A 21,062-nucleotide genomic window follows, 5' to 3' on the forward strand; every position below is an offset into this window, starting at 1 on the left:
GCTTCAACCGCTGCGCGCCCAGGGCATGAGAGTTTTCTTTTACATAGACGACCTCATAGTCATGGCTGGGTCCCGGGAACAGGCAATGTTTTGCACAGCACAATTGATCACACACCTAACCAAATTAGGCTTTGCAACAATTGGGAAAAGAGCACCCCCATACCTCACCAACAGGCGTTGTATTTGGGAGTGGTGCTCAATGCAGACGCGCTGCGTGCCACCCTGTCAGAGAGCAGGCGTGCGTCCCTTCTCAGGGCGGTGCACAGGCTGCGACAGGGGGCAACAGTGACAGGTTTAACTGTCATGCAGACTCTGGGTCTCATGGCGGCTGCTCACGTTGTGGTCCCGTTGGGGTTACTGCATATGCGCCGCCTGCAGAGGTGGTTTTCCAGTCTGCGTTTGGATCCCAAGAGGCACAAACGGCGGCTGGTGACCATCCCCCCCTCAGTGGAGGGCAACCTCCGGTTCTGGGGGTCTCCCGGGCGCCTCCGGAGGGGGTCTCCACTGGGGCGGGTAACCTCCTACATCACAGTGTTCACGGACGCATCCAGAACAGGATGGGGAGGGACCTGCCTGAAGAGGGCTATAGGTGGGCGCTGGTCTCTAACAGAAACACGGCACAGCAACCTCCTAGAGCTACGGGCGGTAGTGTTAGTCCTCCGACATTTCATGCCCCTAATTCAAGGGAGACATGTATTGGTCAGGAGCGACAACAGCACCACAGTGGCTTATATCAACAGGCAGGGCGGAGTCCGCTCCGCCGCCTTGTTGGCCACAGCGGAGAGGCTGTGGTTATGGGCATCAGAGATGGTATTATCTCTGAGAGCCCTCCTCATGTCGAGGGGCGGCCCCCTGCCAGGCGAATGGACGCTTCACCCAGAGGTGGTGAAGCAGATCTGGGCCCAGTTCGGGAGAGCGGAAGTGGATCTGTTCGCCAGCCGGCGCAACAGCCACTGTGCCCTGTGGTTTTCCATGGCCCTGAGCGACGACCCGCCTTTGGGGGTGGACGCGTTTGCACACGAGCCATGGCCAAGGAAGCTGCTATACGCCTTTCCACCGCTGCGTCTCATTCTCCCTCTCCTGGGGAGAGTGAGGCGAGAACGTCTGGCAGTCATTCTGGTGGCACCGGATCGCGTCGGGGCTCCGTGGTACTCAGAAATGACACAGATGTTTTATTTCTAGAGAAACTATGGAGCAGAGAGTTCTCTTCCAGCCAGAGGTGATTTGTTGTACAGAGTTATTGCAGTGGGCAGGAATGTTTTCCAGTATCTGTCCTTGTGACAGGGGAGCTGCAGCAGTCTGTTGGAGAAGGAGCTCCGTTGACTGTCCAGCTGCAGGTGAAGAGGATGGGTGGGGTTATCCATGATGGACAACAGCCTGTTCAGTGTCCTCCTCTCCACCACAGCTTCAAAGGGTTCCAGCTTGATGCCGATGACTGACCCAGCTTTCCTGATCAGTTTATTGATCCTGCAGGTGTCACCGGCTCTGATGCTGCCCCCCCAGCAGACCGCAGCAAAGAAGAGTGCACTAGCCACAACAGACTGATAGAAGATCTCCAGCATCTTACTGCATACGTTGAAGGATCTCAGCTTCCTCAGAAAATAGAGTCTGCTCATCCCCTTCTTGTACACAGCGTCAGTGTTGATCCTCCAGTTCAGCCCATTGTCTAAGTGCACTCCCAGGTACTTGTAGACCTCCACAACTGCCACATCCTCTCCCAGAATGCACAGGGTGGGCCAGCCCTGGGCGATCCCCCAGTTCTGGGGGGCGATGTCTCGAGAGGCAGGTGCAATCGGGGCGTTACCCACTCTGGGCCGTCCTCTTCAGGCTTGGCTCCTGAGAGGGACAGGCTGAGACAGGGTGGATTGTCTGACAGCGTTATTCAGTCTATCCAGGCAGCTAGAGCAGAATCCACCACAGCCTGTTACAGGCCAAAGTGGCTGAGATTCCAGCATTGGTGTGAGTAGCGGGGAATAGAGCCCCTATCTTGTGAGTTGGGCTCTATTTTATCCTTCTTACAGTTACTGGTGGACAGAGGGCTTGCTCATTCCACAGTGAAGGTGTATGCAGCAGCCATCACGTCCTGTCATGAGGGATTCAACGGCAGGTCAGCCTTCTCTCATCCACTGATGTTGCGGTTTTTACAGGGGGTCAGGAGGCTGCGCCCGGTGGTGCACGCCTCCGCCCCACAGTGGGACCTGCCGCTGGTGCTCGAGGCTTTGGTCACGGAGCCTTTTGAGCCTCTTGAGCTCTCCTCCCTGAAAGCACTGTCGTGGAAGACAGCGTTGCTACTTGCCTTAACGTCAGCCAAAAGAGTGTCCGAGTTAACCGCTCTGTCGGTGCACCCGAGCTGTTTACTGATTCGGGGTGACCAGAGTGGGGCGACACTCAGATCGAACCCCTCCTTTGTGCCCAAGAGCCTAAGGAGTGAGTTCAGGTCGAGGTCTTTCAGTTGGGGGGTTTTAGTCTTCCACCCCATGGTGGGGCTAGGGAAGCTAAATTACACCTCCTCTGCCCGGTGCGCGCATTAGCATATTATGTAGAGCGCACAGCTACCCTGAGACGCACTGAACAGCTGTTTGTGTGCTTCGGGGGCGGGGTGACTGGAAAAGCTCTGTCCAAGAAACGCCTGGCAGGCTGGCTTTGCGAAGCCATTGCACACGCCTACAAGCAGGCAGGGAGAGCCTGTCCCATGGGGATCCGTGCGCACTCCACACGAGCTGTGGCTGCATCAACAGCCTTATTCAGCGGTGTGAGTGTGGAGGATATATGCACGGTGGCATCTTGGTCAACGCCAGGCCCCTTCATAAAGTTGTATCTCTTGGATATGTCTGGCTCTTTCTCAACGTCTGTGCTTGCTGGGGCAACACAGGACTGGTGAGGAGGGGGGGGGCTGTGGGTCAGTGGGCATCTGACCCCCTCCCCGGGCGTAAATGCGCTTACATTTCTCCGGACCCCTGGAGGGTCGCGGGGTGATGTAATGCGCTCCGGGCCCTTACAGGGCTGAAGGGCTCCCCTCGCCTGCCTGGGGGGCAGGAGGGGGAGAGCCCTCCATACTATAGTCCCTACACACTCTGCACAGGGTCAGTGGCGGAGTGGGGGGACATAGGGGGCACTTGCGTTCTCCCCGGGCTCTTTAGGGACTCAGGAGGGAGAGTGCATAGTGAACCCATACAGGGCTGCGGACTTTCCCTGTCCGCCCTACTTCTCAGACCCCTGGCTGAACAGAACAATACTTTGCCATCAAACTAGAATTTCAGTATCACAACCGTTCAACATAGGCTCTTTATTTGTACTTAGTTTTTATAGAAACTAGTTTAATTGTGGTTAGCCTAATAATGGTCTTCACAGCTTCCTGCTGAATATGAAAACAAGTCATTTTGGTCAAATGTAAAGCTCAAAACAGTTCTGATATATTGGTTGATGCAAGTGTTAGTTAGGGTGGTGGCTGTTGTGTAATTCATTACATGGAAAAGGGAAGTAGATGATTCAACTTTCAGTTATTTCACTTCTCTCTCTCTTTAGACTCTGTCGCCCTCTATTGATAAAAGAAACATGCCCTAAACTATTTATACATATGACATTGCTCTTGTAGTAATACACATATATGTTTATATTTGAACCTCATAATGCAGACTGGTAGTAGTAGCCTATTAAGGCAGTAACACCATATGGTTATTTGTTATTGATCATCATTTCTACCTGAAATGTTAACATGTTGGGAACAGAGATTTTACAGAATAATCCATGCACAGCAGTAACGCCTCTGATCGTCAGTAGGGGGAAACCTCACACCGACTGATACTGATAATGAGTCTGGAGGTTTTTTCAATGAATAATTAAAGGTAGAGTCTGTGATGAAAATGAAAACAACAAAATGGAAGTTTACCTTATTTGAATAATGTTTACATCTAGATTACCTTTAGTAAGAATACATAATGTTTGTTGAATTAGAGAACACACAGTGATGCAAATAAGCACAAAACATGTACAGACCTTTATTAACCTTACTTACTTTTATTATCATGAAAGCAATATTTAACTTCATAAAGTACCACAACTGGATTGGATATATAACAACACTAAAAAGACTTTCCATAAGAACGTATTGCCAAGCAAACAAGGAAAATAAAAAACGATATATGACATTTTAATCACATGAGAAAAACAACAAACTATCATGCACATGATTCAATCTGAGTTCAATACTAAAATGATATAAATGATCATGATTGTAATTTACAAAGAGTGAAAATATTCAGGCACCTCAACTTGTACTTGAACTGTGATACAAATGCAAAACAACACTAACAGACCTCAAATAATAACAACTCATACTGAGCTGCTGAACTGTGAACACATTTGCCAGAAGTAATTTTAGAATAAAAACAGCAAATTACTTCCACTCCCTAGTATCTTCACATGCTTAAAGATGATGAGAGACGACCTGAGTTGAACTTCAGATGCCTTACATCTCAACCATCACAACAGACTCATCTTGATGTTCCCTCTCTGGACGGTAAGCAGAACCTTCAGCCTTCTTGTAGTCCTTGTTCTTCCAAGCAAAATAGAAGGCAATCCCGATTAATGCAAAAACCACCACAGCTGCCCGCACACCACATACGAGCAGGGAGTGATCAGCTGGGATAAAGAGACACAAAAACAACATGTCAAGTTAGTTCTGTGACAGGAGAGTTCATGTTTACTATTTAAGAACCGTCTCTGCTGGAGGAAGAAACTGTTTATTGGAGGGTTTTATGGACACATTTATAACACTCTCCTACCCACAGTGGAAGCCTTAGCATGTGTTTGTGGTAGGAGCTGTAATAAGACTCATTGTTACTTATGGAGACACACTTTATGGAGACACACAAACAAAAAAGGGGGGAATTACTTTATTAATTCATTGCTGCAGTGTTAGTTGTCACTTACTAATGTACCATGGGTCATCTTCAGAGAGGGGGGTCACAGTTTGATTCCAGGATGTGATGTTAGTGCGGGGGTTAATTGACACTGTACTCTCCTTACCCACAGTGGAGGAATCTGAGATGGTGGTAGGAGGTGCTGTTGGTTCAACACACAGCATATTATTGGCTGCAAACACCCACTGTGATATCTGTGTCTCATTTGAGGTGCACTTGATGAATGTGAAGCCTGTGGGAAATAATCAAATGAACGACTTATGAACTGTTAATAATCTGTGTCATAATAAATAAACAGTTGTTCACTCATCTTCTCACCACAGAAGCGGCTGACGTTATTCCTGACGGAGCAGGCCACTGCTCCTGAGACGTGTTGTTTCAGAGTGATGCTGTTAGTCTCAGTATTTACAGAGAGGAGCTCAGTGTCTGTCAGTGAGCGTCCATCCAGAGTCCAGCTGTACTGAGGACTGTCCCCTCCCCCAGAGGAGCAGGAGACCCTCTTCTCTCCCTGGGACAGACACTCAGAGGCCAGCCGGACAGAGGACACAGGAGCTGAAGGAAACACACTCTGGTGACTTTTCATATTCACACCATCTAAGTCTTTTTTTGCAGCTTTTAGTACAGAACAGACAGATATATGTAGAGTTTAGAAATACAAACTTTGTATGTGTGTCTATCCATTTGACTTCCCAGTAGATACAACAATATATTTACCTTGAATGGTCAGTCGTAGAGCGCGATTCTCTTTGATACCTTTGTTGTCACGGATTTCAAAAGGATATTCATCACTGTCAGTCCTGCTGAGGTTGTTCACCCTAAATGTTCCATCACTGAGATTAAATAAGGATCTGCTTTTTATGGCATTATTAAAAATCTTATTGTTTATCACAGTCAGTATTAGTGTTGTTTTGTCTGACGATTTGTACAATTTGTATCTTTCTCTTTCTGAGGCCCTGTCCATCAGCTGGAGGACCACAGTTCCTCCCAAAGGACCGAAACACTGAGCTCCATCCTGTCTGCCGTCACAGTAGGTTTCCAGACCTGGAAATACAAAATAGAAACATTTAAAAAAAAAAAGGTTTAAAATCAAAAACATAAAAAATGTAAGTTTTGCATTTCTACAAAAATATTGAGTTTTGTAATTCTTTAAGCAAATACTGATCTGCAGCAAAAGAATAAGTATTTCACTGGTTTCCAGACAAAGGTTTGTGAAATACTGTATAAAACTGAACTGTTACAGTACAAATGCTTCTGTACAATATTTGTGCTTAGGTCAAGTTAACTTCACCCAAACAGGAACTTCCGTTTTAAATTATTAGGAAGTTACCAAAGCCTTCAAAATCAACTCATTATTTTTCACTGTGTTTTTGGCAATGTGTTTGAACTAATGGAAAAGAGCCATCCAAACTTGATGTCCAAAAAGATATTAAGTTTGGCGCAGTGGATAGAGCGTTGGTGTTCGGATCAAGGGAGCACAGATTCAAACCCCACTGCAGTCAGCATGTCGTTGAGTCCCTGGGCAAGACACTTCACCCCAAATTGCTCCTGTGGGGATTGTCCACAGTATTGAGTATGTAAGTCGCTTTGGATAAAAGAGTCTAACAATTAACATGTAATGTAATATCTTGCATATATAAATTCTAAAGGTGTGGCCATCAGACTATGATATATAAATGTTTACTGTGGATGTAAGCATTCTGTAGCTGTAATCATGTACCAGTACAAGGAATTAACACATGTATTTTCTTAACTTAAAGTAAGCTTTACGAACATTGTATGTGGAATTGAGAAGAATATGAGTGGAACATTTCATTAGGTTGAATCAGTTACATAATAAATTATGTTTGATTAATACAAGATTGAAAAACTATCAATCATAGTTATTCTGTTCATTTTTGTATAAGTTATAATTAAACGGTTGAACTGTAACTGTATGCCTAATTTAATGCAGACAGAACAAATGTTTTTGTTGCAATAAAGCCATGAACAAGTGAAAGCAAAACATTTCACTGAACAAACAGTGCAAAAGCGTTCCTCCGCTTGTCAGTTTCTTTAGTTGTTGAATTAATTGTACAGCCTATTGTGATTAAAATTAGGACTTAGAAATGATTGTCATATGTAAATGAGACAAAAGAAAGCTTTAAGTTAGCTTCAACATCATGGATCTATGCCAGTGAATGAAGATCACAGCAGATTTTGAAAAATGTCTAATCATATTTATGTTATGTATTTGTCATGTTTCATGAATTTGGGCCCAGGGTGGCTGAAGAATTGAGGACTGAATATCGGTACCTACACAAATCTTAATTTTTGATAATTAATCATCAGAAATGTGGGCATAATGTGGGTGGATTCAGAAAAATGATATCTCAACCCAAAATATAGTCTCCTATCACTATATTTATGTAATACTAATATATTGCTCAGCTTTAATGTAAAATATATGTTAATTAGTCTGATTATAAGTTAAAGATCTGACCGTAAGAGGCTCCGAGCATCATCACCAACAGTCCGATCACAGCCTGCATGTCTCCTCAGTGTTCAGCCTCTGGGGACCCAGTCTGCAGCTCACACTAAACTCTAAACTTTATACTACAGCAAACGTGCACATACTACACGGAGCAGCCTGACATGTTTTCTGTTAGTGATCAGATTCAGATTAGAAGTGAAGCAGAATATTGTGATAAACTGGTCCTCTTACTTCCCCATTTGTGTTGAGAACATTCGGACTATACCGTTATAGCCTTAAAAGGATGTTGGAACCTAAAATAAATAACAGAAGTACAGTATGGTAATGGTTTCTGTAATTCTGTGAGATAATATCAGATTGGACGCCTAACTTTAGCAAGGCAGGAAATTGTGTCATTGTAGAGGAAGTAAAACAAAGTGCCACACCAAACTGACCACGAAGATCTGCTCTTCTGTTCTATTGTTTCTGTCCGTTATGTTCTGCCCTTACGATCACCCTCCACATTTGAGAGAGAATATAAATAAGTTATGATTGAAACAGTATCACAGGGTGTATATACAGAGTGTAACATCTCAATAATGAATAAGAAATGAGAGAACACTACAATCCTTGACATACAGTTTTACTGTGACCATAACTGTCAACTTCCTCACACTGTTTCTATATCCAAAGAAACAAATGGTGTACATTTGTATCAGAAAACAACTAATAAGTCCCTCTAACTAGCATGAAACAACTGGTCCTTAGACAAGACATAGAGTCAGAGAAACCAAACTCAGCCTGCAGATGTCGTCAAACGTGATTCAACTAATACCAACAAAACCTTTTAAATTAACTACTTTAGCCATCTACTTTCTTGTGGTCATTAAATGATTTTATTTATTTAACTTTCAGTCAAAGCACTAATGATGTTACTGATGAAGTAGATGATTCAACGTTCAGTTATTTCACTTCTCTCTCACTCTTTAGACTAAGTCACCCTCTATTGGCAACTATTGATATAAGGCAAATGCCCTGAACTGAGAAACTATCTAAGATTTATGACATTGCACTTGTAATAATACACATATATGTTTATATTTTAACCTCATTATGCAGACTGGTTAAGAGTAGCCTATTAAGGCAGTAAAACCATATGGTTATATTTTATTGATCATCATTTTTTCCTGAAATGTTAACATGTTGGGAACAGAGATTTTACAGAATAATCCACGAACAGCACTAACACCTCTGTTAGTCAGTAGGGGGAAACCTAGAGTCTGTGATGAAAATGAAAACAACAAAATGGAAGTTTACCTAAATTGACTAATGTGAACATTGTGGAGCCGAAACATCTGATTACCTTTAGATAGAATACACAATGTTTGTTGAAATAAAAGTCCCACAGTGATGCAAATAGTCAAACACACTTACAGACCTTTATTAACCTTACTTACTTACTTTATTTTCACATGAAAGCAATATTTAACTTTATAAAATATCACCACTACATTGGATATATAACAACACTAAAAAGGAAAAAGACTTTACATTAGAACGTATTGCAAACAAGCAAGCAACAAATATAATCACATGAGAAAAACAACAAACTATTATGCACATGATTCAATCTGAGTTTAAAACTTTAATTATATAAATGAACATGATTCAAAAAGAGTGAAACAATTCAGGCATCTCGACTTGTGATCACATTAACTGTAGGCACAATTCATTACCTTTGTTCTGTGAGAGTGATACAAATGCAAAACAACACTAACAGACCTCAGATAATAACAACTCATGCTGAGGTGCTAAACTGTGAACACAAATTATAATTTTAGAATAAAAACAGCAGATTACTTCCACTCCCTATCTTCACATGCTTAAAGACGATGAGAGACGACCTGAGTTGAACTTCAGATGCCTTACATCTCAACCATCACAACAGACTCATCTTGATGTTCCCTCTCTGGACGGTAAGCAGAACCTTCAGCCTTCTTGTAGTCCTTGTTCTTCCAAGCAAAATAGACAGCAATCCCGATTAATGCAAAAACCACCACAGCTGCCCGCACACCACATACGAGCAGGGAGTGATCAGCTGGGATAAAGAGACACAAAAACAACATGTCAAGTTAGTTCTGTGACACGAGAGTTCATGATTACTAAGAACCGTCTCTGCTGGAGGAAGAAACCGCTTATTGGAGGGTTTTATGGACACATTGATAACACTCTCCTACCCACAAGTCTTAGTTTTCACAGGTTTCTGTAAAACTACAACTCATCCAGAACGCTGCTGCCAGAGTCCTCACCAAAACTAGGAGAATTGACCACACCACCCCAGTTCTCAAAAATCTGCAGTGGCTGCCTATTACACAAAGGACACACTTCAAAATCTTACTTTGAACATACAAAGCACTTAATGGATTGGGAGCCAGAGCTCTCAGGTCATCAGGAGCGGGTTTACTCCTTGTCCCCAGAGTCAGAACTACATTTGCCGAGGTAGCTTTTAGTTGTTATGCCACAAGCCTGGAACAAACTGCCTGAAAATCTAAGGTCCGCCCCAACCCTGGATTCTTTCTTTTTAATGCTGCCTATCCTGAGATGCTGCACCGTGCCTTATCACTGCACTTGTAGCTGCAACAATTATTTTATCGCTTTTTTGAATTGTCTTTTTTTTGTTTGTTTGTTTGTTTTTTATTATTATGTGTTAAATGCCTATGTGAAGCACTTTGAATTGCCTCTGTGTCTTAAAATGTGCTATACAAATAAACTAACCTTGAACCTTGAACCTTATTTTCTATGTTTGTTGTAGGAGCTGTTCCAAAACTCACAGATATAGAAATAACTCTAGGGGGTTTATGGAGATAAACAAAGGAAAAAAAGGGGGAATGACTTTAACAATCCATTGTAGAAATGTTACATTTCACTAATCTCTTGGTGTGTCTCCTTACCCACAGTGGAGGATTCTGAGATGGTGGTAGGAGGTGTTGTTGGTTCGATACACAGCATATTATTGGCTGCAAACACCCACTGTGATATCTGTGTCTCATTTGAGGTGCACTTGATGAATGTGAAGCCTGTGGGAAATAATCAAATGAACGACTTATGAACTGTTAATAATCTGTGTCATAATAAATAAACAGTTGTTCACTCATCTTCTCACCACAGAAGCGGCTGACGTTATTCTCGACGGAGCAGGCCACTGCTCCAGAGACGTGTTGTTTCAGAGTGATGCTGTTCGTCTCAGTATTTACAGAGAGGAGCTCAGTGTCTGTCAGTGAGCGTCCATCCAGAGTCCAGCTGTACTGAAGACTGTCCCCTCCCCCAGAGGAGCAGGAGACCCTCTTCTCTCCCTGGGACAGACACTCAGAGGCCAGCCGGACAGAGGACACAGGAGCTGAAGGAAACACTTTCTGGTGACTTTTCATATTCACACAATCTAAGTCATTTTATGCCGGTTTTAATACAGAACAGACAGATATATATAGAGTTTAAATATACAAACTTCTTATGTGTGTCTATCCATTTGACTACATTTCCCAATAGATACAACAATATATTTACCTTGAATGGTCAGTCGTAGAGCGCGATTCTCTTTGATACTTTTGTTGTCACGGATTTCAAAATGATATTCATCACTGTCAGTCCTGCTGAGGTTGTTCACCCTAAATGTTCCATCACCGAGATTAAATGAGGATCTGCTTTTTATGGCATTCGTTACAATCATATTGTTTATCACAGTAAGTATTACTGTTGCTTTGTTTGACGATTTGTACAATTTGTATCTTTCTGTTTCTAAGCCCCTGTCCATCAGCTGGAGGACCACAGTTCCTCCCAAAGGACCGAAACACTGAGCTCCATCCTGTCTGCCGTCACAGTAGGTTTCCAGACCTGGACATACAAAATTAAAAAAAAATTTTTAAAAAGGTTTAAAATCAAAAACAGAAAACATTTAAGTTTTGCATTTCTACAAAAATATTGAGTTTTGTAATTCTTTAAGCATATGCAAATACTGATCTGCAGCAAAAAATAAGTATTTCACTGGTTTCTAGACAAAGGTTTGTGAAATACTGTATAAATATGTTTAGCAGCTGAACTGTTACAGTACAAATGCTTCTATACAATATTTGTGCTTAGGTGAAGTTAACCTCACCCAGACAGGAACTTCAGTTTTCAATTATTGGGAAGTTACCAACGTTTTCAAAATGAACACATAATTTTTTCACTGTGTTTTTAGCAATGTGTATATGAACTAATGGAAAATAGTCATCAAACCTTGATGTCCAAATATTTGCTGTGGATGTAAGCATTCTGTATCTGCAATCAAGTACCAGTTCCTCCTTGTCAGTTTCTTTAGTTGTTGAATTAATTGTATTTCTGGTGTAACAGCTTATTGTAATTTTGATTACAATTATTATTCAGAAATGATTGTCATATGTAAATGAGACAAAGAAAGCTTTACGTTAGCTTCAACATCATGGTTCTATGCCAGTGAATTGAAGATCACAGCAGATTTTGAAAGATGTCTAATCATATTTATATCATGTTTTTGTCATGTTTCATGTCTTGAATGAATTTGGGCCCAGGGTGGTTGAAGAGTTAAGGATTGAATATTGGTACCTAAATCTTCATTAATCATCAGAAATGTGCGTCAATTCAGAAAATTATATCTCAAACCAAAATATAATCTCCTATCGCAATATTGATGTAAAACTAATATATTGCTCAGCTTTAATGTAAAAGAAAATGTTATTTAATCCAGTTATAAGTTAAACTTCTGACCGTAAGAGGCTCCGAGCATCATCACCAACAGTCCGATCACAGCCTGCATGTCTCCTCAGTGTTCAGCCTCGGGGGACCCAGTCTGCAGCTCACACTAAACTCTAAACTTTATACTACAGCAAACATGCACATACTACACGGAGCAGCCTGACATGTTTTCTGTTAGTGATCAGATTCAGATTAAAAGCATCTTACTTCCTCATTTATGTTGAGAACATTCTACCGTTATAGCCTAAAATAAATACCAGAAGTAAAGTAATGGTTTCTGTAATTCTGGGAGATAATAAAATATTGTACGCTAAACGATACCATGGCAGGAAATGGTGTCATTGCTCTAAAGGAAGTGAAATAAAGTGTCACACGAAACACTGACCACTAAGATCTGCACTTTGATTCGATTATTTTTGTCCGTTATGTTCTGCCTTTTCCTCAACATTTGAGAGAGAATATAAATAAGTTATGATTGAAACAGTACCACAGGGTGTACATACAGAGTGTAACCTCTCAATAAGGAATAAGAAATGAGAGAACACTACAATCCTTGACATAAAGTTTTACTGTGACCATAACTTTCAACTTATAAATGGTGTACTTTTGTATCAGAAAACAACTATAAAGTCCCTTTAACTACCATGAAACAACTGGTCCTTAGACAAGACATAAAGTGAGTGAAACCAAACTCAGCCTGCAGATGTCGTCAAACATGATTCAACTAATACCAACAAAACCTTTTAAATCAACTACTTTAGCCATCTAATGAAAGCTCAGCGCAAGTTCAATCAAGACCAAGCTCTTCATTCATATTACATGTCATTTCATTACTCTCTCCTCCCTCATTAAGTGATCGGGGGCGTCACTCCCCAGCTAACCAATCACTCCTCTCTCCATTCTCACAAGCCTATCGTTGCACCCGCTAATCCCTTTATATCTGCTCTTCCCTCTTGTCAGCTGTCATTTCAGGTGACAATATGCAACCCTCCTCCACCCCTTTCGCCTCCTGTCTCCTTCAGGACCAAGCTAAACCTTCTCCCTTCAGACCGGTCCCACCTACTTATCACCACCACCAGTGTCTAGACCCCGGGGGGTTTCATCGGAGCGGTTCTTCCCCCTCCTGAATGATTATCCTTCAAACTGGGGCCTAATCGCCAAACACCATTCCATTCTCCTGTTATAATTCTGGCAATCATTATTACATTCATATTACGTGTCCCGGTAATAAATGTGTATTTCATACATCAACGTCTCTCCTGATTGAACTTTAGCCATCTACTTTAGCGTGGTCTTTAAATGATTTTATTTATTTAACTTTCAGTAAAAGGAATCATGATGTAAGTGATGTTTTAAGGCTTGTTTATATCAATAAAAGTACTTAATTCAAATATACAGCATTTAATTTACAGCAGCATCCTCTCATTATGCAATAGTTCCAGTAACAATAACTCATTCAAAAGAGTATTAAATACATATTTTTTGTAATTGTAAATCAACGTTTATTTTTTATCAGAGCTACAGTGCAAACATTCAACTTCCATATTATGTACCAAGAGTTTGCCATGAGGGAAGGGCAGCAAAATAAACAGACAATGATATTGAAACATTTTTTAAAAGGATGAAAAGAAAACCTGGTACTTAAACTAGATAGATGATCTCACATAATTCTGCAAGGTAACAACATGTACAAAGAGATTTTCCAGCACCCAAGTCATGCAAAGTAGGAGTCAATCTTAGGGTCCTCACTTGTCCAGTGTTGATCTTCAGTTACTTTTAAACTAGAAGCCTTTTTTGTCCTTTTTTTACCTGAGGAAGGAAAAAAGACAGAATAATAACTATCTTGTAGTTAAGATGGCTGAAAATTAAATAGTCTCAAACTGAATCTGTTCCTCTTTTTTGATAACAAACAGGCAGAGGAGGGAGAAGTACTCAGTGTACTTGAGCATAAGCAGAAATACCAGAGTGTTGGAATATTCTGCTACAAGTAAAAGTCCTAAATTCAAAATGTTACTCAAGTAAAAGTATGAAAGTATTGCTATCAAAATATACTTAAGTACCAAAAGTAGAAGTACTCATTATGCAGATTGATTGTAATTATTGATGCATTAAAGTGTTATCAAAGCTGGTAAAGCTGCAGCTAGTTTCAACTACTTTGTGCAGGGTAGCTTGTGAATTTACTCGAGGTGTTGCTAAAGTCTTATTTAAGAGTTGATTGTATTCCACATCACTAATCCAAATCTGCAAAGTAACTAAATAAATGTAAACTACTACACCTGCGACTCCTGTGAGTGAATGTAGTGGAGTAAAAGTACAAAGTAGCATAAAATGGAAATACTGAAGTAAAGTACAAGTATCTCAAAATGGTACTTAAGTACAGGACTTGAGTAAATATACTTAGTTACTTCCCACCTCTGCAAACAGGTGAGTCTTACCTGACTTCTTACCGCGCCTCATTTTCCAGCAGGCGCAGCAACACACCCCCACTATCAGTAGAGCCCCGACTGTACAGCAGACTGGGATCAAGATGTGCAAAGTGCTTTCTGGGGAGAAACAAACCACATAAATAATTATCCAAACTCACAAACTTTAAAGCATTCACATGTTTGCATTTGTTGGTTGGTGGTTAGTGAAACTCTATTTTTGACCAAAATTCATGATAAAACGAGAATAAGAAAAGTTGACAAATACTGAAAGTTCACTTTGAACCACAGCCAGTTCCTGTTGCTGTCACGGCACCTTTCATCAGCCCCCAAAGTATATTATTGAAATTAATAAATAAGTTGTAACTAAATGGAAAGCTTACCTTCAAGAATTTTCTCAGGAATTATTTGCTAATGTGCAAGGCAGGACTCAGTTATATTTTCATAATTTTTAAGTAGATTTTGAGTCATTTGTCATCATCGAATGTCACAGGAATGAGGAGGTTAAGAAGTTCTTGAAAGACAATTTCAAGAAGAAACACTATACTGCACTATATTATCAGATATAAGGCGTACAGTAAATATTACAGTACAGAAGATTCTTAAACATTCTCCTTTAATCTTCTATTCTTCCACATGTGGGTCCACTGGGTTTTGTATTCTCACTTCCCCAAGATGATTACCTTTTGTAGGTACTTTAAAATAGTATACAGAAACATTAAAGCATAAATAAGCTGGAAGATAAACACTTGCCTTGAACAACCAGTTCAAAATTGACGTTTCTCACGAGGACCCCGTCGTGCCGAAAGATTTCCACATTGTACTCCCCTGAATCATTCCTCTCCACGTGTGTGATCTTCAGGGTCCCATTGTTGATGAAAAACTCTGTCCTGCTTTTTAAAGAGTCATGTATTGTCACTACTTCTTTCTTCAGATTGAACACAGTTCTGGGCCCGTTGGGAGACTGTCTCTTGCACCCCAGCCGATGGCCGCTTGCATTGTTCATCACTTGGATGGACACAGATCCTCCAAGGTTTGCAGAGCACAGAGACATGTTCTGCGAGGCCTTACATTTAGTCTCAGCAGCTGGAAAGAAAGCTAGAAAAATGCATAATCAAATGAAACCAGATTAATAATTCACCTTTTACACAATATTATAATGTTTCTGTAAAAATGAGTATTTTACCATGCGATACTCCAGCTAACATCACAAGAACAAGAATAGCAGGATCCATACTCCTTTTGAAGATTACTGAACAGAGAATGATAAACCAATCTCTGTTCAAGCTACTGAAATCAAACCTCAGGTTGTTTACAGACACTGGATGGAAACAGCAGGCCTACAGGGGTGGCGGTTTGATGCCGGTTAAGAAGGCAGGAAATGAAGTTAACTGTTTCACTTCTCCTTGTAGACACAGGTCTTTCATGCTACCCCACAAAAGCAGGTTGCAACAACAAGGCAGGGGAGTTAAACCGTCAAAAGGGAAAAAAGGGCGTTTTCACAGAAATGACATGATAAGGTTTTTTGTATTTTTCAAAAAATATAACTTCCTGTATATAGTGTCCTATGTTTACAGTTTTTAGTAGAATGTAGTTTTTATATCTAATCTAAATTCAACAGATGTCATAAAGTGAGTTAAAGGTATAACAACATTTTGACCAGTATGCAGTTTTTTGCATGTTCTTGTGTTGGACATTAGTGTGCCAATCGTAGGAAACAGTTGCAACATGTGAAGAAATCCCATATGTGAAACTGAACCTCAGATTTGCCTTAGCTAACACACTTTGACTGTGATGACAGTTTCAGCATGTTTTAACAACGTAGGCCATGTATTTCTTGATAGGCTGGGGAAAACGGAAGTGAAAATTAAACCTACACAGAGATATAGTATAAGAGACAAACTGCTAAAACTTTTTTATAAAACAAAAAAACCTGACTCTGCACAGAGATGAGGCTTATATTTGACAAAAGAGGCCAGAGATATGTCAGTGCCTTTAATCAACAAATTGTCATGATCACAACAATGTCTTATAGATCTACCTGTAGGTTAGGGGTAATCTTAAACCCTACATGCAGAAGGGCATATTTATACATTTCCTATCTGAGCTCCAGATCAGCAAACATTTGTGTGCACAAATTTCTACATACACATTCGCACATTTGCTGATATAGCTTAACAAGCAAACACAAGAATACAGCTTTTTATTGGACCTGTGTTTGATGCTCTTTTGTTATTGTTTGTTGGGCGCATGAACCAAACCAGACTGTGCAGAGGAACAATTCCTAGATCATATTGCTGCTGTGAGCTACTGTTCACATCCAATACAGTGCAACATTACCATTTCACTTTTGGAGTCACGAAATTTACGAAAGTATGCAACTTATGTCACAAGAGGTAGTCATCATTTATATAAATTATTGTTAAAATGGTTGAAGACGATTTTTCCTTGTAACCACTTCATCCAAGTCAAATACAGCGATCCTGATATTACAGAGTAATCATCTTGTCATTCTGACACATTTGCTAGAATCTTATTGGAAATAACTTTCATTTTTGATTACAGAATATTCTATTTAGGGACACACATTTGTTTATTCAAATGGATAAACACATGTGTACTTATTTTAGTTTTTTACATCAATCAGTTCTTTTAGAGAGCCTGAATATAAACCTGCAACTAACAGCAGTTGGATTTGCAGAAGTTTGGTCCCTTTGTCAACAAAAACAAAAACACATTGTCAAAAAGTTCCATCAAGAAAGCCAAACAATCCCTTATATACTGTAACTATCCTTTAGGAGTGCGTACTTTGCCCCTTTTTCAGTCATGTCCTTTATTATATCCTGTTGGACATCATCCTAGTGTTGAGTCTCCTGAAAAACGACCTGCTTTTGGACATTTTCAGCTTCTTCTTCCAATTGTTCTTTTTCTGGTAGACAGTATCCCATCGTTCCTCCTCCTCATCTCCTACCCAAGGCACCCAAGCACCTCCATTGAGTTGGGGGTCAGCCCGAAGGTCCTCTGATGGATACCTTACTGGCACCGCAGTGCGATTGTAGTACACCAGTCGAGCCAGCAGCTCTTTCACAACATCTGGTCTCTGCTCAGAAAGGTCTTGGCGCTCGTAGGGGTCTCCGGAGATGTTGAAAAGCCACACAGATTTCTTGGGTTCAGTGTGGCGCTCCAGGTTCCACCAGCCGGCGGGGAAACCTGGAAGCACCGGTGGTGGCGTCCAGTCTCCGTAGCCGGGGTCTCCCGTTAGAAGTTTCCAGTCTCCAGCTCGGATGGAGGCCTGCACAGCTGTATTCCAAATCCCATATCCTTTCTCCAGGGAGCCGCTGCGGGCATGGTTATATAAAGGGTCAATATTGTGGAGGATCTCCAACCGGGGGGACTCTTTCCCTCCACTGATGGCTTCCCAAACATCATGGCCATCCACCCCCTCGGTCAGGGACTCATTTCCACCTGCTAATCCCACCAGTGTTGGGTACCAGTCAGTGATGTGCACCAGGGCTTTACTCACCCTCCTCTTCTTCCTCAACAGAGGACTGTGAACGAACCCCAGACCCCTGACACCGCCTTCCCAGTAGGTGCCTTTACGTCCTCTGAGGGGCCAGTTACTGCCGCCAGACAAAGGCTGGCCCCCGTTGTCAGTGGAGAAGATGATCACACTGTTCTGGTAGTAACCATACTTGCGGAGAGCGTATGTTATATTACGTACTGCCTCATCTACAACTGAGACCATAGCAGCATATTTCCTGCGAGCCACATTTTCCATTCCACGGTATGGGTAGATGTACTCCCGTGGAGACTGCAGGGGTGTATGAACAGCTTGGAAGGAGAGGTAGATGAACAGCGGCTGGGACTGAGGATCGTGGGTTGCCAGGATCTTGCGGACTCTCTGTGTGTAGAGGTGTGTGGAGTATTTGCCCCTCTGACCCCAGGCCACCGACTCCCCCTCGTGCAGGTCGAAACCACACCTCCCGGGGCCGTCACAGGAGTCGTAGGTGTAGTAGTTTACACTGCCTGTTAAGGAGCCAAAGTATGTGTCAAAGCCCCGGCGAGTAGGCAGGCACTCCTTCTTGTAGAAGCCCAGGTGCCACTTGCCGACCATGTGGGTGGAGTAGCCGAGCTCCTGCAGTCTCTGGGGGAGGGTGACCTGGTCGAAGGGCAGGCAGTTGGGCTGGCGGGGCCGGATGATGGAGTGCTGCAGGCCAGTGTGGATTTGGTACCTGTAGGGTTTAAATATTAAGAAAACTGTCAGTGTCTAATGTGTTAGCACTCAGAAGGATGGGACAGTAAGCAAGAGTAAAGGGTAAGGACAAATTACTTCAAATAAACAATTGAATGAATCATGATTCTCAGATCTAATATTGGATTGATGCTGTAAAGATGTTTAAGTATTTCCGCACTATCAGACAAATTAATTGTATTTTGCACAATAATAAAAAATAATAGTAATAATAATAAGTAAATATGATGCTATTTTATGGCTTTGCAGTTATGCAGGTTTCAAGTAAAACAAATCTAGCAGCTTTACAATAAAGATATTTCTGTGTGAAAAAGGGTATTTCCCCTGCAGATGATTTGATTTTATTGAAAAACTGTTGGAGAAATCTGGTCCTAACAGACAACCACAAGCAACCAGTCTCTTGAGGACAAAGTCTGTACCTGCCGGTGATGAGCTGGCTGCGGGACGGGGTGCAGATGGGCTGGATGTAATAGTTCTCCAGCTTCACTCCGTCTGCAGCCAGTTTATCCAGCGCCGGGGTCCTGATGTCAGAACTGTGGTAGCCGATGTCGTTGAACCCCTGATCGTCCGTCATGATGAAAATGATGTGAGGAGGCTGAGGGACAGGTGAGCTCTCGACAAAAGTGTGGTTGGTCTCGTTTTCCACCTGGTTAGGACCCATCATGTCCCAGGTTAGATACCCGAGGCTGAGCAGGCTCATCATGGAGAACCCGGTCAGAGCTGTCGTTGCCATGGTTCCTTTATTTCAGTCAAAGTAGTAATGTAAAGTATGTTGTCAGCAAATCATCGTGCAGTAATGCTGAGGGGACAGTTTCATCAAGAAATCCTCTGGTCCAGCTGTCTGTAGAGTAGGTGCCACTGAAAGAAAAGCTAATCCTCCATCTCTACTGACTCTCCAAATACTGTTTCAGACTCCTTTGAAACATTTCTCTCTCCTTAGCGGTCCCATTAACCCCGCCCTTTGCCTCGCTGCTTCACTGAAATAACATCAGCCCCTTTACCACCCAAAACACAGTCCTGGTGTTAATACTGACTTAGTACTATTATCTCTTAGTATTTATATTCTTCTGAAAAATATATTTATTTGATCACTGTAGTACAAATGTTCACATTTGTTAAGGCAGTTTCAAACATGAAGGCAGAAAACCCCATTACTACCTTCTCTTCATTCAAACCATTTTATAGTATTTGACTTAAATGAACCACACTGCCAACTCTACACATCACTAGAAAGCAAGAAAAAAAACATTCCCATCTGACCTGGTTTAGCAGTGGATGAAAGAGACTCCACAGAAACACCCTCGCTCAGAAAACCCCGGAGTAAGGGGGAGATTGAGGTCTCTGCACTCACAGGGGCCCTACAGACACAATCACTGACACTGTTCCTCACTGCACTCGCAAACACTCACTCACTATTCCTGCTGTTTTATGAGTGCTGCAGAACTGAGGAAGGAGACAGAGCAGGCTTCCTAAACTCTGATAACTTCTCCAACCAAACAGGCCTCAAAGAAACACTTTACAAATCATCCAGCGGGTCAACAGAAAGCAGCAGGACTGCACAGCCTCGCCCCTCCTGTGTGAACGTATTGCCCCAAAGCACGCTGATAAACCGGCTGCAGATTAACTTAGACTGGGAAACATTTTGGGGAGCTGGGGATCAAATTATTAACAACATATTAATAGTAAAAAAAAGGACATGTAAATCAAGAAAAGACCATTTGCTTTCTGAGCAGTCATCATACGTTTTTTATGGAGGTGGTCAGATAGGGCCATAGTCTATCTTTGGGTTGCATATCAAAAATGTCATAATATTACTGGATTCTTAGGAATTATATTTTGCTTTGTACAATAGAGTTAGGGAATCACATACTGATACTTTGGTTATTTTGCGGTTAATGTTACTGATAACCTGATTCATACAAGTAGTTCACATTTTGAGTTCCACAAAAATGCTGTTTTGATGTGTTATGTATCAGCATACACTGAAAAAAGTGAACCGTTGAATTTAATTAAATTATGTCAACAAATTTCACATAACTGTATTAGGTTAGTTTAAAGCAATAATATTAAGTTGAAACAAATATTGTTTATTGAAACCTAATATTGTTGCTTTCAATTAACCTAATGTCAATTTTCTGGCTGAAATTGTGTAGCCTGTCATGATTGAAGAGGCCAACATATTTTACTCTTCTGTACTTCACATTTACAACAATATTTGTCAGAATATCCTTTTCACTTTAAAATCT

General features: G+C 41.6%; 3 protein-coding genes across 6 annotated transcripts; all 3 read right to left on the reverse strand.

Moving 5' to 3' along the window:
* Positions 1 to 3,976: 3,976 nt before the first annotated feature.
* LOC117485384 lies at positions 3,977 to 7,658 on the reverse strand. Of its 4 annotated transcripts, XM_034133904.1 has the most exons (6): positions 7,402 to 7,657; positions 5,849 to 5,963; positions 5,637 to 5,737; positions 5,241 to 5,474; positions 4,933 to 5,154; positions 3,977 to 4,641 (listed from the first exon to the last, which is right to left on the reverse strand). In XM_034133904.1, the coding sequence occupies exons 1-6, from the start codon at positions 7,448 to 7,450 to the stop codon at positions 4,469 to 4,471; spliced, it is 894 nt and encodes a 297-aa protein (XP_033989795.1). In that variant the 5' UTR covers positions 7,451 to 7,657; the 3' UTR covers positions 3,977 to 4,468. The 4 variants fall into 4 exon arrangements, with proteins under 4 accessions (XP_033989795.1, XP_033989793.1, XP_033989794.1 ...); XM_034133902.1 differs by having other exon boundaries at positions 4,933 to 5,064; positions 5,637 to 5,963; positions 7,402 to 7,658; XM_034133903.1 differs by having other exon boundaries at positions 5,029 to 5,154; positions 5,637 to 5,963; positions 7,402 to 7,658.
* Positions 7,659 to 8,784: 1,126 nt separating this feature from the next.
* On the reverse strand, positions 8,785 to 12,648 carry LOC117485386. The gene is made up of 5 exons (XM_034133905.1): positions 12,154 to 12,648; positions 10,936 to 11,262; positions 10,535 to 10,768; positions 10,323 to 10,448; positions 8,785 to 9,469 (listed from the first exon to the last, which is right to left on the reverse strand). The coding sequence occupies exons 1-5, from the start codon at positions 12,200 to 12,202 to the stop codon at positions 9,297 to 9,299; spliced, it is 909 nt and encodes a 302-aa protein (XP_033989796.1). The 5' UTR covers positions 12,203 to 12,648; the 3' UTR covers positions 8,785 to 9,296.
* Positions 12,649 to 16,555: 3,907 nt separating this feature from the next.
* Positions 16,556 to 19,766, reverse strand: arsia (arylsulfatase family, member Ia). Its single transcript, XM_034133906.1, has 2 exons — positions 19,236 to 19,766; positions 16,556 to 18,796 (listed from the first exon to the last, which is right to left on the reverse strand). The coding sequence occupies exons 1-2, from the start codon at positions 19,547 to 19,549 to the stop codon at positions 17,401 to 17,403; spliced, it is 1,710 nt and encodes a 569-aa protein (XP_033989797.1). The 5' UTR covers positions 19,550 to 19,766; the 3' UTR covers positions 16,556 to 17,400.
* Between the last annotated feature and the right edge of the window lie 1,296 nt (positions 19,767 to 21,062).

The sequence above is a fragment of the Trematomus bernacchii genome, unplaced genomic scaffold (assembly GCF_902827165.1).
Source record: "Trematomus bernacchii unplaced genomic scaffold, fTreBer1.1, whole genome shotgun sequence".
Lineage (NCBI taxonomy): Eukaryota > Metazoa > Chordata > Actinopteri > Perciformes > Nototheniidae > Trematomus > Trematomus bernacchii.

Bases quoted from the DNA above. Each gene is read 5' to 3' on its own strand.
- LOC117485384 (XM_034133901.1), bottom strand. From the start codon at position 7,450: ATGCAGGCTGTGATCGGACTGTTGGTGATGATGCTCGGAGCCTCTTAC. The intron at 5,475-5,636 runs GTAAATATATTG...TGTTTCCTTCAG, and splicing joins TCTACGACTGACCATTCAAG to CTCCTGTGTCCTCTGTCCGG. The intron at 5,155-5,240 runs GTGAGAAGATGA...TATTTCCCACAG, and splicing joins TAACGTCAGCCGCTTCTGTG to GCTTCACATTCATCAAGTGC.
- LOC117485386 (XM_034133905.1), bottom strand. From the start codon at position 12,202: ATGCAGGCTGTGATCGGACTGTTGGTGATGATGCTCGGAGCCTCTTAC. The intron at 11,263-12,153 runs GTCAGAAGTTTA...TTGTATGTCCAG, and splicing joins GATGCTCGGAGCCTCTTACG to GTCTGGAAACCTACTGTGAC. The intron at 10,769-10,935 runs GTAAATATATTG...TGTTTCCTTCAG, and splicing joins TCTACGACTGACCATTCAAG to CTCCTGTGTCCTCTGTCCGG.
- arsia (XM_034133906.1), bottom strand. From the start codon at position 19,549: ATGGCAACGACAGCTCTGACCGGGTTCTCCATGATGAGCCTGCTCAGC. The intron at 18,797-19,235 runs GTACAGACTTTG...TAAACCCTACAG, and splicing joins AGCCAGCTCATCACCGGCAG to GTACCAAATCCACACTGGCC.